The following is a 15,347-nucleotide window of genomic DNA, read 5'->3' on the forward strand; positions in this document are numbered from 1 at the left end:
ATGTTCTTGTCTCCTTTCATTATAACTTTCAGACAAATTTCATATTTGGAGTATTATGTTCAGTTTGGCCACTCTGCTGTAGGAAGGATGTTGTTAAGTTGGAAAGAGTGCAGAGAAAAATATGAGGGCATTGCCAGGACTTGAGTGCCTGAGCTTTAGGGAAAGTTTGCACAGATAGCTGAGCAAGGTACAATAGCACCATTTAAAATACATTGGGCAGATTCATGGATTAGAGAGATATGGGCCAAACACAGGCAGGTGGGACACTAGCGTGCGTGGGTGGCACCTTGGTTAGCATGGGCAGGTTTGGCCGAAGGGCCTGTTTCTCTGCTGCATGACTCTAAATCTAACTAATTAAGATGTCTCCAAGTATAGAATGCCTATTTCTAAATACTGACCACCATTCTCGAATCCTCAGAAACAAATGTCACAGTCGTCAACTGAAAGCTACCAAGTTAACAGAGATTGTGTGATGCAGACTGCCTTAATATGGTCTACCTCATTTCCTCATAGATGCCAATATATCTCGAACCGCAGTTACTTCGTCCTTCCTCGCCAAGCAATATTCTATCAAAGAGGAACCAAGCCCTTTCAGTGAAGGGCCTTTCTCACACTGCCATCTGCTGAGAACTCTCTATTTGTGTTAAACCCTCCCACTCGTAAGAAGATCAGATTGTGAGCTCAATGAGATAAGCTATTAAAACTGAGGATAATTGTTGCCCCTATTTCAATGGCCACAATCACATCTAGCAGAGAAACAAGTTCAGTATTATCCATGTACTGCACTACCCTGGGAGATATTTTGAAGATCAGACATTGGACCAACATCTCACACGTTTGGTGGATGTGAAACATTGCCGTGCCGCTTTACTGAAGATCCAGGTGCTTCCCCTGAACTTCCTGACCATGTATTTTGAAGTTTCTCCAGCATTTCTGTCTACCTTCGATTTTTCCAGCATCTGCAGTTTTTTCTTAAACCTTTAGTCTACCTTCGATTTTTCCAGCATCTGCAGTTCTTTCTTAAACATGTATTTTTCAGCCATCAGTATTCAAAAGAGATTAATTTTATCAACCAGCTCATTGCTGTTTGAGAGACACTGCCCCATGCAAAGTGGCTGCCATATTTCCTGGATTGGAACAATTCAAAATTCAACAGCAGCTGCAAAATGACGTGCAACATCCCAAGGTTCATGTACATTACACAAATACACAAGAGCATTCGGAAACAACAGGAGGAGACCCATTGGCCCATGCACCCAGTTGTAAATATCACATACAACCAGCTTTAAAAAAAAAGAAATACAGCCCAAAAACAGGCCTTTTTGCCCATCTAGTCCGCAGCGATCACCCGTACACTAATACTGTCCTACACCCACTAGGGATCATTTACAATTTTACCAAAGCCAATTATCTTACAAACCTGTACGTCTTAAGAGTGTGGATGGAAGGTGGAACACCTGCAGAAAACCCACGCTGTCGCAAGAAAACCACACAAACTCTGTACAGACAGAACACGTAGTCAGAATCGAACCCTGGTGTCTGGTTGCAGCAACTCTACCACTGTGCTACCATGGTCCAATCACAATGACACCATGGCCAGGGAAACATTCCAACATCCTCTAATCTTGTAACTTTCTCTCCTTGTTTGAGCTTCTTCCACACGTGGAAATATCTCAACATCAACTTGGTCAGGCCCCGCAAGAATCTTACACATTTCAGCAAGGTCACCCTTCACACTTCTAAACTGCAAAGAACATAATCTAATTTTGTTAGTTGCTCATGGGAGAATAACCCTCTCGACTCCCGAATCAGCCGAGTGAATCTCCCTTGGACCGCCTCCAATGCATTTCATAAAGAAGGGGAACCAAAATGTGCACAGTACTTCAGGTGCGACCTCACCAGTAACTTGCTCAGTTGTAACAATACTTCCCCATTTCTAAATTCCAACCTTCCTGCAGTAAAGTGCAATATGTTACTCGACTTCCTACCGCTGCTGCACCTGCCAACTTACCTTTTGCAATACACACACACACTTACGCAAGCACGTTCTTTCTTGTTTGTAACAAACAGAAAGAGCTCTCCCAAATGAAGTGAACTCAAGCCCAGTATTGGCCACATGCAAGAATATTTTTTAAAGTTTTTAAATCAAGGGTCCAGCCAAAGAATATTCTGAATTAAAATGAAATTTCAGCAGCAAATGATGTTTAACTGGTCGGGGTTCCTCCATCTCTCCGTGAGAAAAGAATGAAAGGAATTCAGTGCAGCCATCACTTTCTCATGGTTGGTCCTGACACCTGTGTCAGTGGTGGAGTCGTAGTGAGGTCACATATCGCCAAGGAATCCAAAATGAAAACAGAAAATGCTGGAAACACTCAGCAGGTCGAGCAGCATCCATGGATGGAGAAACACAAACAATGTTTGAGGCCAATGACCCTTCGTTAGTATGCAACTCTATTTCTTCCCACGGATGATGTCTCACCTGCTGAGAGTCTCCAGCACTTTTTTTTTTAATTTCAAAGTTGTCCTTCATTTTTGGATTTGTGGCAACTCAATCTTCTTCTTTGCGTGTCCATCTTGTTACGAATGTTGACGTAGCTGTCATCGGCCGTCCTGAAAAGGACGCAGGCTTCCGGCGACAATCAGTGGGAGCCAATCACTTGTCGCAATAGATGATGGTGGTTGCAGAATGAGCTCAGGATACTTCCAGTTTCCAGCCCCGTGACATGGACGCTTCTGCTATGGGGCCGGCAACTCAATGAACTAAGCTTTGCTTTGTAGCACTGGCTCTGTACAATTGCAAAGATCTTCTGTAAATTAATGTATAACAAGCTGAATACTTTATCTTCAGGCTCATTTACTAATCTGGCAGAGGAAAAGAAAAAACCCACACAAAACAAATGATTACAGGCTGTGCTTTCTGTACTTTATAGGCAACAGTAGCAGCAGCCACAGTAAGCTACCTTGTTGATAGAGACATCGGCCCAAAGTACTCCACAGCACAATACCTCGGAGGCATATTCAGCCCTGCACTGCAGCAAACACTGCTGCCAATTTACACATTATGTCCCAGTGGTGTGCAATAGGAGCAGATCGGTGGAAGAGTCTAGGACCAGAGGCCACAGCCGCAGAATAAAATTATGTTTTGTTAGGAAGGAGATGAGAAGGAATGTCTCTAGTCAGAGGGGAGTGAATCTGGGAATTCATTGCCACAGAAGGCTGTGGAGGCCAAGTCATTGGGTATTTTTAAGGCAGAGATGGACAGATTCTTGATTAGTAAGGGTGTCTGGAGTTATGGAGGAGAAGGCAGGAGAATGGGGTTGAGAGGGAAAGATAGATCAGGCATGATCTAGCTTTGAATGGTGGAATAGACGATAGGCCAATTGGCCTAATTCTGCTCCTATGACATGAATTTATCTGTTGTGGAGATGAACACTGGCCGGGACATCCCCTGCATTCTTTGGGATCAGTGGCAATCTTTTGAACAGATATTGTGCCAGGGACTTCCTCAGGTACCAGATACACCTCTATACAGAGGTTTGTAATCAGGCGAATGATCAATTAGAGTACCGCAAGGAACTTCCATTGCAGCGAAAAGGAATGAAAGGTATTTTAAGTACCAACTCAGGTAAAGTGCAATCCAGAAGGCTGCAGTTAACTGCTGGAAAGTAATACGGAGACTTTGGAGAATGTTGCAGTCTTTATTAAGTGGCTAGGGCAGCAACATCTTCCCCTGGAGACAACTTGCATAAAAAGCTCGACATTTGATCTGAAGACGTGAGGCTGGAGAGACGCTGGTCAGTCACTGGAGTGAAATGTGTTTCCTGACTTGTGCAGGTGTTAGCTTTCACCCAGCAAACAAAACAGGCAATGTTCCCTCGGCAGCAGGCAATCATTTCCTCCACACTCCGCAGCCTTCAGCATGTATTGGGTATCACTGTGAATGCAGCGGCTTGTACTCCGGCACGTTGCTCACAGGCAATTACTGTGCTGAATAGCCACTCAAAGAAACAGCAGCTACTCAGTGCCAAGGGTTTTCTGTATTCAGTGTAGGGTGATGTGTAGACTTGGGCTTGTTACACAAGGACATGCTCCAATCACCCTTCACACTGCAAGATGGAAGCTGACTGACATTCTTTGAACTCTTTTTACGGTCTGTAATATTCCTAAAGGACAGCACATTACCTGTCTTATCCATTATAAATGTGAGATCATTTTTATTCTATTTTGGGTTTTTCCAAAGTCTGGTGATGAAGCAAGTGTTGTACTGCAGGTGGATTACAAACCCTGTCCAAACTTCAAGTACAGCCATCAGTACAACCCCAATAGTTGAGCAGGATTAGAAAAAAACCCCCAACACAAAGTGCTGGAGAAACTCAGCAGCTCAAGTAGAATCTCTGGAAAACATGAATAAGTGACATTTTGGGTCGGGTCCCTACTATCCTTGTTCTCTAGAGGCACTGCCTGGCATGTTGAGATACTCCAGCACTTTGTGTTGGTTTTTGTAAACCAGCATCTGCAGCTTCTTGTTTCTACAGTACGCAAGATTACTCTAAGAAATAAATTAAAACAGCCTGCGTAAATAAAGTGTGTGAATGGTCTAAGTTTCATTTCACCCTGAGCCGAGCTTCATATCTTCAGTCATCAAGAACACCTTCTTCCACCTCTAACATCAACCCACTTCTCCCAGCCGGTAGGTTTATCCATTGCCAGTCATTCCACTTGCAATTGACCATCCCCCATGTCATTTCGCTTTTGGTCCTTGTTCCAACCAGTGACAAGTCCTAGTTCACACATCAAGCTTTACTCACAAACAAGCTTGGTTAACAATTAGGCCTTGCACATTACCAAGAATTGAGATTTTTTAAGTCTTCCACAACTTTAACCCTCTGATCTCCGTAGAGTCTTCCAGCCATGTGACATCGTCGCATCCCTACAATGTTGGACTCTTGCAGAGTCCAAATGGTAATTGTTTGACTATTTACTAGCCCATAATACGTTTGTCATTCTATCCCAGATGTTAGGAAGCTGAGGGAGATCTTATAGAGGGGTGTAAAATGATGAGTGAAAATAGGGTGAATGCACAGAATGTTTATTCCAAGGTAGGGGTATCAAGAACAAGAGGGTGTTGGTTTAAGGTGAGAGTGGAAAGATTTAATAGGAACCCGAGGGGCAACTTTTTCCGCATGAAGGGCGGTGGAATTTGGAATGAGCCGCCAAACAAAGTGCTCGAGGCAAATACTACAACAACATTTAAAAGACATTTGGACAAGTACATGGATAGGAAAGGTTTAGAGAGGTATGGACCAAATGGGATCAATTTAAATGGGACACTGCGGTTGGCATGCATGAGCTGGGTCAAAGGGCGTGTTTCCGTGCTGTATGACTTTACATTCCCTGAATGGTTAAAGGTGATCTTGCGTGATTGAAGGAAGTTTGTGAAAGGTTAGGGATGGGAGTGGTTCAGAAATGAATTTATGAAATGGGAGGGGATGGGGATAGTCATGGCCAATAAATCTTACAACAAATAAAACGTAGGTGTGGATTAGGTGCACATTTATCTTGAATTAACTTGAAACGCGTCCGCCTAGAATGAGATAATATTACTCCTTTTGCTCAAGATGTACTTTTGAGATAACTAGCAGTTGTTTTTGAAAGATGATCATTCAGGTCACTTCACCGTGTGACATTGACGTTATAATTTACAAATTGGGAGTCATAATGAAGAGCGAGGAAGTGAAGCACAGGATGTGGGCAAGTTCTCACCATTCGAGCGCCGGCTGGTTTCTGGAACAGATGCTCGCAAAAGAGCTGCACAAACCACCGGATGCAGGTTGCGTGCGAGGCTGGAGCCCGTGCTTCAGGCTGGGTCTGAGAATGAACGTCTACTCGAATCACATCACCCCACACCTCCCCATGCCGTCTTGGTAGCTCTTCCCTGAAAGGCAAGCCATCTCCAGAAATGTCGGACGTGACGGGTTTTGAAATGTCAAGTTTGTTCGAATATTAAAAAGCAACCCAAGTACTCTGTTCAAAGGGCGGATTGAATTCTTGGACAAATTAAATCTAAACTTTTGGAAGCGGATCAGGAAATGTAAAATTCCAACTTAATTACAAGAATAAAAAGGGGAAATGCCTTTAAGTCAACTCGCATTAAGGGAGGCACTTCATGCTTTCTAGTCAATGCATGTCACCTCCACTTTGATCAAGCCTGCTTACGGTCTCATGTTTTCATTCAGCTTTACACTAGGGCACGATGTTTAAACTATAAGCTTTTAATAGCCATGCACTTAACGCAACATTGAGATATCATACCTTATTCAGGGGAGTGCAGTCTGGATAGTGTGCCAGAAATTGTGGTTTAAAAGCTATCGAGTAAAGACCTCATTAATTTGGGGAATACTAAATTTAACATTTATAAATCATCTTAACCAGTGATCCTGAAAAGTCTCCTTAACTACCCGTATATATCCGTCCATAAGTACACTCTCTTATGTGGACTTAGCAATATAAACCAGGAAGGCTTTTGGCTCGGTTCTTAGTCTTTTTCTGGTAACTCTAATGCAGTCGAAGATCAAGGTGGTGGGTTTTAACATCAGAGGAGTACTGAGTGTTTCCTGTCCAACGCTGTGCCTGTGCAGGTATCAGGCAAGGGGATGGATTGGACTTGGCTGCATTTCAAACCAGTGCGGTTCTCTGCCAATACCAAGTCTCTACGCGCTCACACTAATAGAGGAATACTTAACAGAGGAAATGCATGGAAACCAAGAACTCTGTCACAGCAAGAGCAGTGGGGGAAAAAAAATTAAAACAGGAATTCAAAAAACATAAAAAAACAAAAACATTGATGTACAAAGGCTGGCATCAATAATAAAAACCTTAACTTTTTAAAACTAGCATTTATGAAAAAGACCAATTTAATTCCTCACTGTAAATTATACTAATGCTTTTATAACAATGACTGCCCTTCCGAAACTATGGATTTATTTCCAACGTTATATCTGTGCACTAGACGTTGTACCGTTTATCTGGGTACTGTGGACAGCTTGATTCTATTCATGTGTAGTGTTTTCTTTGACTGGGCAGCACACAAACAAAAGCTTTTCACTGTACGTCGGTACATGTGACAATAATAAATTAAACTGTGGCTAAAATACTCAGTTCATCAGATCTCGATCTCATATTTCAGAATTAAATTAAATCTTTCCTTGATCAACTGCACTGCAACAAAATCAGTGAACAAGGAATAAATAAGATAATTTCTGCAAACATCTCACTTACTGACATTCCACTGACAATCAATATCCCAGAGGACAACTCTATTCCTTCCTCTGCATCACACAAGCCCATTACCGCAGTACACGTCTTACATTCATTTCAGGATCACCGCCTGTCTCCTGTTCCTCATTTCCCCGGCAAGTACCAATATTACTGTCATTATGCCTTGAGAATTATGAAAATTCCACCTCTCCAAATTTGGTCCTCATTTAAAAAAAAAGATTTGAAAATAATCTTGCCCATTCAGCCTAGCTGTATCTTGCTTTTGGTGTGTACTGTTTGGTGGCTGTTCTGGGTATTTGTACAGGGTTTGTTATTCACCTGCAGCTCATCGCCAAATGATGAATGGCTTGTAATGCTTTAAAGGAAGTCCACAGCACAACCGTGGAGAAATGGTGTCCGAGGACGGCAATTGTTTTTCTATTTAGACTTATGGTTTCAAAACCACCCAGCCGAACACAGCACACAGATTTTGCATAATGGGGTTCAGGGTCAAACCGGTGCAAGTTGGAAAGGATATCTTTAATAGCCGCCAAGAAGCCGCAGTCAATTCACATAACCATGTATGGAAACTATCTCTATCATCTGGAGTCATCTGCTGACAGTTACAGAAGGCAGTCTGATTTAGGTCAGTCTGATCAAGTGCTGAAGGATGTGGCTTCATGAACGTCTACTGTTATAACAGGAAGTGCGTGCAAGCTAAGTCGTTTCATGATCAGACTTCGCCTCGCTTCAATGGTTCGGTGACATTTAAAAGCCTCAGCAATTTTTGTAGAAATACGTTCCAATTGCCAAAATGATTTCAATCTTTTAGAATAATTCCCAAGAATAACAAACTTGAGGTTTGCACTTAATGTCAACATCATAACTGAGGAGGATACAGAAGATGAAGATTCTGTGAGGATTCTCTTCACACCTACTACTGCACACCATCTCCCCACCCTCACATACAAGAACAGACTCACTGCCAAGCCAGCGATCTCCTGAGTTGAATCAATGAAATTCATTTCAAAGTAACAAATAATCATCTGGTGGAACCGAGTGGGTCAAGCAGCATCTGTGGAGAGTAATGAACTGTCGATGTTTCATATCAGGGCCCTTCAACAGGACGGGCCCAAAACATCTACACACCATTTCCCTCCACAGATTCTGTTCGACCCATTGAGTTCCTTCAGCAGATTGTTTGATTCTCCACATTCCAGCATCTGTTGTCTCTTGCACCTTAGTTTCTTTCAAAGATGGTTTGTATAAAAGGTGCACAATTGAGTTTGTTAGATTGCTAGATTACAAGGCAAAATCCTCGATGAATTAACAGAATTCTCCAAAGTGTTTGCCTTTGAGAAGACCACTCTCACAATATGTGTCATCACTTGACGTCTATGGTAAGCTAATTGATGTAGTGTGCTGGATCCATCTGCTTGGAGTTCATTCCAGCATGTCTATTCAATAACCAATAACCGCCATGCTCATTGCCCTGCTCCACAGGAATTAGTAGTGCCGTAGGCTTTGTGTGTTATAGTGTGCAAGGCCTCTCTTATACACACCATGGCACTACAAGGTATGCAAAGGGAAAGATGTAGGGTGCGGAAAAATGAGCAATGTTCTCCAAGGCTCTCCAAGGATGCTGTCTGACCCTTTGAGTCACTCCAGCATTTTGTGTCTTTCCTCAATCAAAACAAAGTATTGCTGTTTGTTTGGTGTAGTCTGGCTCATCCTTTGTAAGCACAGACAGTGCCCAGTCTAACTACCCCAGTGATACGAGTGAAATTGTAAACAGGTTTCACCGTGGGAGGCACGGCATTCCCAGGTGTAGTACTCAGCAAGGAACCATTTGTGATCAAAATCCCAGTCAAATCTCAGGAGGAAAAACCTCTGGAAATGGAAACACTGGATAATGGAAAAGAAAATCAAGCACATAGTTGGAAAAAGTGAACTATGATAGTGTTGTAGCATTTTTTTGAGATATTTACAAGCTGCGGTACTGTGGTCACTATTGTTAAGTAATTGGCATGGCAGCTCACAAGATAATTGGGCCACTAATCTATTTTGGCTGCAGGGTCAATGCTAGGCATGGCTTAATGGTGAACTCCTTTGTGTTTGTTCAATGGTTCAATGAAGTCTTAAACAATTAACTAGACAACTGCATAGGCCTTGGTTTTCTATCTCTTCAAATTGCCAGCTGTTCTTACAATGCAACACCAATGAAGCAAAATTAGATTATGTGGCTTTGTTGTGGAAAATAAATTTAAACCCACACTCGTACTTTGTCCGAGTGGTAAAACGGACGAGTCAGAGGTAGTCTTTCTCAGAATCATGCGTGAGATGACTGACAAATGATCGCTGGGATTCTAACCATTTTGCTACTTCAGGCTTTCCATCAGGTTCTGCTGCTATAAGCACTTACAAGTCTATGGAAATATCATAACATAACAGGTTGTTCAGAGCAGAGGACAAATGGCATTTCCCTCCTGTGCTTTGCGAGTGTGTCAGCTTTCTTCGAACAGCACGTCATCGATTTTAAGAATAAGGGTTAGGCGATTTAGAACTGAGATGAGGAAAAACTTTTTTACTCAGAGAGTGAGTTTTTGGGATTCTCCGTCTCAGAAGGCATTGGAGGCCAATTCACTGGATGTATTCGAAAGAAAGTTAGATAGAGCTCTTAGGGCTAGAGGAATCAAGGGACATGGGGAGAAGGCAGGGACGGTGTACTGATTGTGGATGATCAGCCATGATCACATCAAATGGCTCGAAAGGCCGAAAGTCCTACTCCTGCACATATTTTCTGTGTATCTCTGTATTTGGTGACTTTAGTGAAGTCCACAGGTTACCAGAAGTACCAGTGGAGGATCAGATATCCACTGCTCATGATGATAAAAGGTTTTGTTCAAGGAACTCCCATCACATTTATGTACTTAGAGACCATGGTTTGTGAAGTGAGGTTCAAGATCACTAATCTGTATTATCCTAGGATCAGCACTTCTATAGAACGCAGCAGATACTCACATCCCAGACCTCAGGTAGTGTAGATGCTGTAGATCACCTAGAAAGGAAATGCCCTTCTTTCATATTGACAAAGAACAACTTCCAAACTTCTAAGATCCTACTTACTATTCCAGCACGAGGATGATTTCCGAAGTCGTCTCGTACACTTCGTGCAAGTCCACCACATGCGAGTTGCTCTTCGCTATCTCAAGGATTGCGATCTCATTGATAATGTCCATGCGGCAATCTTGGCCCTTCCTTCGTTTCCGTAAGAACTTGGCTGCGTATTCCTTTCCCGTGGCGTTCTCCATGCATTTCTTGACGACTGCAAACTTTCCCCTGCGAGCAGAAAGAAACATACACAATATTGGCTACTGCCTTTAGATAAAGAATTGGTTCTAGCACAGACTCTACCTATCCCCATCCACCAAGTCTCCACCTCAGTTTTGAAGGCAGAGTAAAGGAGACAACAGGAGCCATGAAGATCAGATAAAATTGACTTCAGATCTAGAAATGAAATAACCCCTGGGAATGATGCAATACAACAAGATACAGCTCACATGTTGCATATTCAACCTAAGTTTGTAAATGTGACTGCGCCAAACTTTAGGGATTGAAAATAAAGAAAAAGGTGCGTTATTATTTTCATAGAACATCAAAAAGATCTGAACATCTCCAGGTAGTGGGGTAACAACTCAATCCAGATCACATGCTTTGCAAGCAGTGCATCGGTTTGGCTGGAATCAGTTTCAGTCGGTCAGTACAACCTATAACTGCTACAAGTTGCCTGTGCTGTAGCAGATTAAGCTCAGCTTTCTGCCCAAATATCTTTTTCTATTTATTATAAAGGCCATTTAAACGAGCTGCAAACTCATAGCAACCTCAACTGGATCCTCGACTTTCTGATCCACAGACCACAATCAGTGTGGAAAGGTGACAACACAATAATTCTCAATGCCAGTGCCCTGCAAGGATGTATTCCCAGCCTTGGTGTGCTCTATACACACTCGTGACTGTGTGGCTAAAATCGGCTCCAACTCCATCGACAAGATTGCAGATGACACCACTGTGGTGGGCTGGATCATGCTCAATAAAAAGATGGAGAACAGGAAGTAGATAGAGAAGTTAGAAACATGGTGTCAGGCCAATAATCCCTCCCTCTTTTACAGCGAGACAAAGGAGGTAGTGTCGACTTCAGGTAGCATGGTGGAGTACCTGCCCCAAACAGCATCAATGGTGCCAAAGTGGAAAGGGTTGAGGTTCTGGCCCCTTGCCATTAATATTACCAACAATCTGTTGTGGATAAACCACATTGATGCGACAGCCAAGAAGGCACACCTACACCTCCAGTTCCTGAGGAGTCTGAATGACCACGTCTCCAATGACTCTTACAAACTTCTACAGATGCACCGTAGAAAGCATACGTTCGGGTTGCATCACCAAATGGTTAGTGAACAGCTCTGCTCAAAACTGCAAGAAATTGCAGAGTTGTGGATGTAGCCTAGTCCATCACACAGAGCAGACTTCCCACCATCGATTCCATCTACACTTCACACTGCCTGAGAGAAGCAGCCAAAATAATCAAAGACTTGTTCCACCCCAGTTATTCCTTCATCTCCTTGCCCCTGTTTGGCAGAAGGCACAGAAGCATTAAAGTGTGCACCACCAGATTCAAGATCAGCAGCTTCTTCTGTTATCAGGCTGCTGAATGGTCCTTCCATAAGCCAGTGTACTGTAGGATTTGCCTCTATCCCATTGTGGATGTTGGACTGTCTCAGGTACTGGCGCGCTGCAATGCTGAGAACTATATTCTGCACTCTGTATCTTCCCTTTGCTCGATCTATTGTACTCGAGTTTGACTTGATTGTATTTATGTATAGTATTACCTGATCAGTTTGGAGAGCATGCAAATCAAAGCTTTTCACCGGACCTGGTTACTTGTGACAATAAAAAACCTAAACCTACTGAACACTAGCTCAGATGGGAACTGGCGAGTTATGAGCCCGTGTCACTTACACGACTTTTTCGGTGACTGCCGGCACCGATCATAGGTCGCCAAAAATTTTCAACATGTTGAAAATTCAGCGATGACCAAAAAGACGCTATGATTCTTTGGGTGATTAAGGAGACCACTTACGACCATACAGGCGACACCCTGGAGACATGTAGCGGGGTGAAGCCTGTATGGTCATGAGCCGTCGCCCAAAGAGTCATACCTTGTTTTGGTCGCCGCTGGATTTTCAACATGTTGAAAATTTTCGGAGACCTGCTGCGACCATGACGGGTACCAGCAGTCGCCGAAAAAAAAATCGCGTAAGTGGGACAGGCCCATTGTGGTAGTTAACTTCCAACTCTATAAAGTTGCACTAGTTAGAAATAATAGCAATGGGAAGTGAATGGAACACTGGTTGTGCAATTAACAAGACTGCTCATGTAGTAATTATTGCAGCAATTGTAGGAATTTAATACATCTTGAGTCATAATTATTTTTGCCTTTCTGCTGTTTATTCACATCTCAAGATATAGTCTGTGAGCTTCACTGGAATGCAATAAATTCCACACAGTCCCACAATTTTTTTCCTTGAATTGTTTTGGTATATTTGTCCTAACTTCACTAGAATGTGGTGGCTTGGCTTCCGTCCAAGTATTCTTAAACTTGTGGTGCAGGAGGCAGAGAGTCACTAAACATTTATGTTCTTTATGATGTTGTGAAGACATTTCAAATTGCAGACGGCTCAAGTACTGCCTCCACTTATTCAATGGACCCGGCCCCATTCCAAATTTTATCACTCTATTTATCTTGACCAACTATCCTTGGAGACTGGTAAATAGATCTTTCGCCAAGGTTTGCAACTGCTTAAATGTTTTAATATCCAAATAATTACACACGGCATGCAGAAAAACCATTACTTTTTTTTTTTTTTTTTTTACTAGGTTTGGTGCTTTAACATTTTCTTGCTCATTTTATATTTTTAGTTGAGTGGAAAGACTGGTGTTAATTGGGTCAGATGTGGTAACATCAACCACAGGTCTATTCTTTCACTGAGCCGAGCTTTAACCATGCAATGCACATCAATTGTGCAGGCTCACTTGATCAAACACCACACAACAGGCAGGGCAAGTACAGCAGAATAATCGCTTCCTCCATTTACTGTTCCATATTAAATGTCAACAAAGAAGCTATCCAACAGTCAATACTGGTTTCAGCACAAACATTGGCAGTCTTGGCCAGAGGGTCTAGCTTCAGTAAGTTTACTGAGAATAAGACTGGCCACTGGCATATGTCGCGATCAAATATTGTTACATCTTCAAAGCATTATAGTAGTTAATTGCTGCTCAATATGTAACAAACTACTCACTGTTAAACTGTTGTGGTTAAAATAACATTTAATAATTCACTATGATCTTACAATTTTCCAGCTTTAAACAGTAAAACAATTAAAATCGTCAGTTAAGATCCAGCTACAGCAATTAAGATCCAGCTACAGCAAATTAATAGACAATAGGTGCAGGAGTAAGCCATACGGCCCTTCAAGCCAGCATCACCATTCAATGTGATCATGGCTGATCATTCACAATCAGTACCCCGTTCCTGCCTTCTTCCCATATCCCCTGACTCCGCTATCTTCAAGAGTCCTATCTAGCTCTCTCTTGAAAGTTTCCAGGGAACCGGCCTCCACCGCCCTCTGATGCAGAGAACTCCACACTCACAACTCTATGTGAAAAAGTGTTTCCTCATCTCTGTTCTAAATGGCTTACCCCTTATTCTTAAACTGTGGCCCCTGGTTCTGGACTCCCCCAACATCGAGAACATGTTTCCTGCCTCTTTACCTGTCCAAACCAAATAATAATCTTAAATGTTTCAATAAGATCCCCTCTCATACTTCTAAATTCCAGAGAAAAAAAGCCCAGCCGCTCCATTCTCTCAGACAGTGGTTTGCATTGGAGTACATTTCAGTGGCAGTTGCACTATTTAAGTAAATGTTAGCAGCACAATAGTTTAATCAGATGTACTAACAGGATGTGGGATATACTTGTATTGGGTTTTGGTGCTAATGTGGAGATCATCCACTGTTCAGTTTCAGTGTGCATTAACTTGCAGTCTGTTTGCAGATGCCAACTCCATTGAAACTAATTAACCAGCAGTTTTATAATAGCTAATGGTGGCAACGGGGTTAAGGGTTGGTGTTGTACAGAACTGAAAGGAGAACAAGTCTATAATGGTAAAACAACAAACTGTTCGATTACAATTCTTGTATTCACCCAGCTTATATATTGGAAGTTTTAGTTTGGGCACTTCTAACCACACCAGAATGATCTCCACACTTGAACCTGGTTCACTGCCCCGAGCTATCCCACCCTTGACCAAGGCCCATGATGGATCAGGCCCAAACATGGATCAGGATACATCTGATTTTACAGCTCTTCTAGCAGAAACACATTAATAAAAACAAAACAATGGTCTTTAAAGATACATTTCCACATGGACAGATGTAACACTTTAGCAGAAAGACTCATGTGAAGAATGCTACAGGTGCTGATCATTGTAATGACAGTAAATGAACCCATGAGAGAGAGAGAGAGCAACCTGTTGCCTAGCTTTAAATGAAGCCTGCAATCTTTTTATCCTGGACGATCTTATCCAACCCTTAGGGGCACTAGTCATCAGATGAGTGTGGTTGGTTTTAACACACACACACACTTTATCGGTTGGCTGAGTGGGCATGTGGTTACATGTGGGGAAAGAAAGTTGTCAAAGTAAAAGTTTGTGGGAAATGTCTTAAAAGTGAAAAGACATTTTTCGAGATACTGAGCAAAAATTACATTGAAGTTAAAACAGGATCACTTTAAATGAGAAGGGGATGCTAATGAGGTTGGTTTAATTGATATTTAATTCCTGATTTTGGAATTAGTATTTAAAAATTGGAAGGTTTTATTAAAAAAGGAATTAGTAGACAAGTTATCACTGAAGATATTGTCTGCATCCAGAGTATTTGAGTACCCCAATGCCAACTGTGCACTGGGCAACCTTAAACAGAATTCATTTCACGTACATGAATGATATCTCTAACATCATTCATTTAAACTGA

At 42.2% G+C, this 15,347-nt stretch overlaps 1 protein-coding gene across 1 annotated transcript in view; it reads right to left on the reverse strand.

Annotated features, from left to right (window-relative positions):
* The window catches only part of stk17al (serine/threonine kinase 17a like), a 55,267-nt gene that overhangs the window by 19,044 nt on the left and 20,876 nt on the right, over positions 1-15,347 (reverse strand). The window contains exon 2 of the mRNA XM_055657149.1: positions 10,384-10,596. Within this exon, the coding sequence (XP_055513124.1) occupies positions 10,384-10,596 (213 nt within the window). The remainder of the gene's footprint in view (positions 1-10,383; positions 10,597-15,347) is intronic.

The sequence above is a fragment of the Leucoraja erinacea genome, chromosome 27, assembly GCF_028641065.1.
Source record: "Leucoraja erinacea ecotype New England chromosome 27, Leri_hhj_1, whole genome shotgun sequence".
NCBI lineage: Eukaryota > Metazoa > Chordata > Chondrichthyes > Rajiformes > Rajidae > Leucoraja > Leucoraja erinaceus.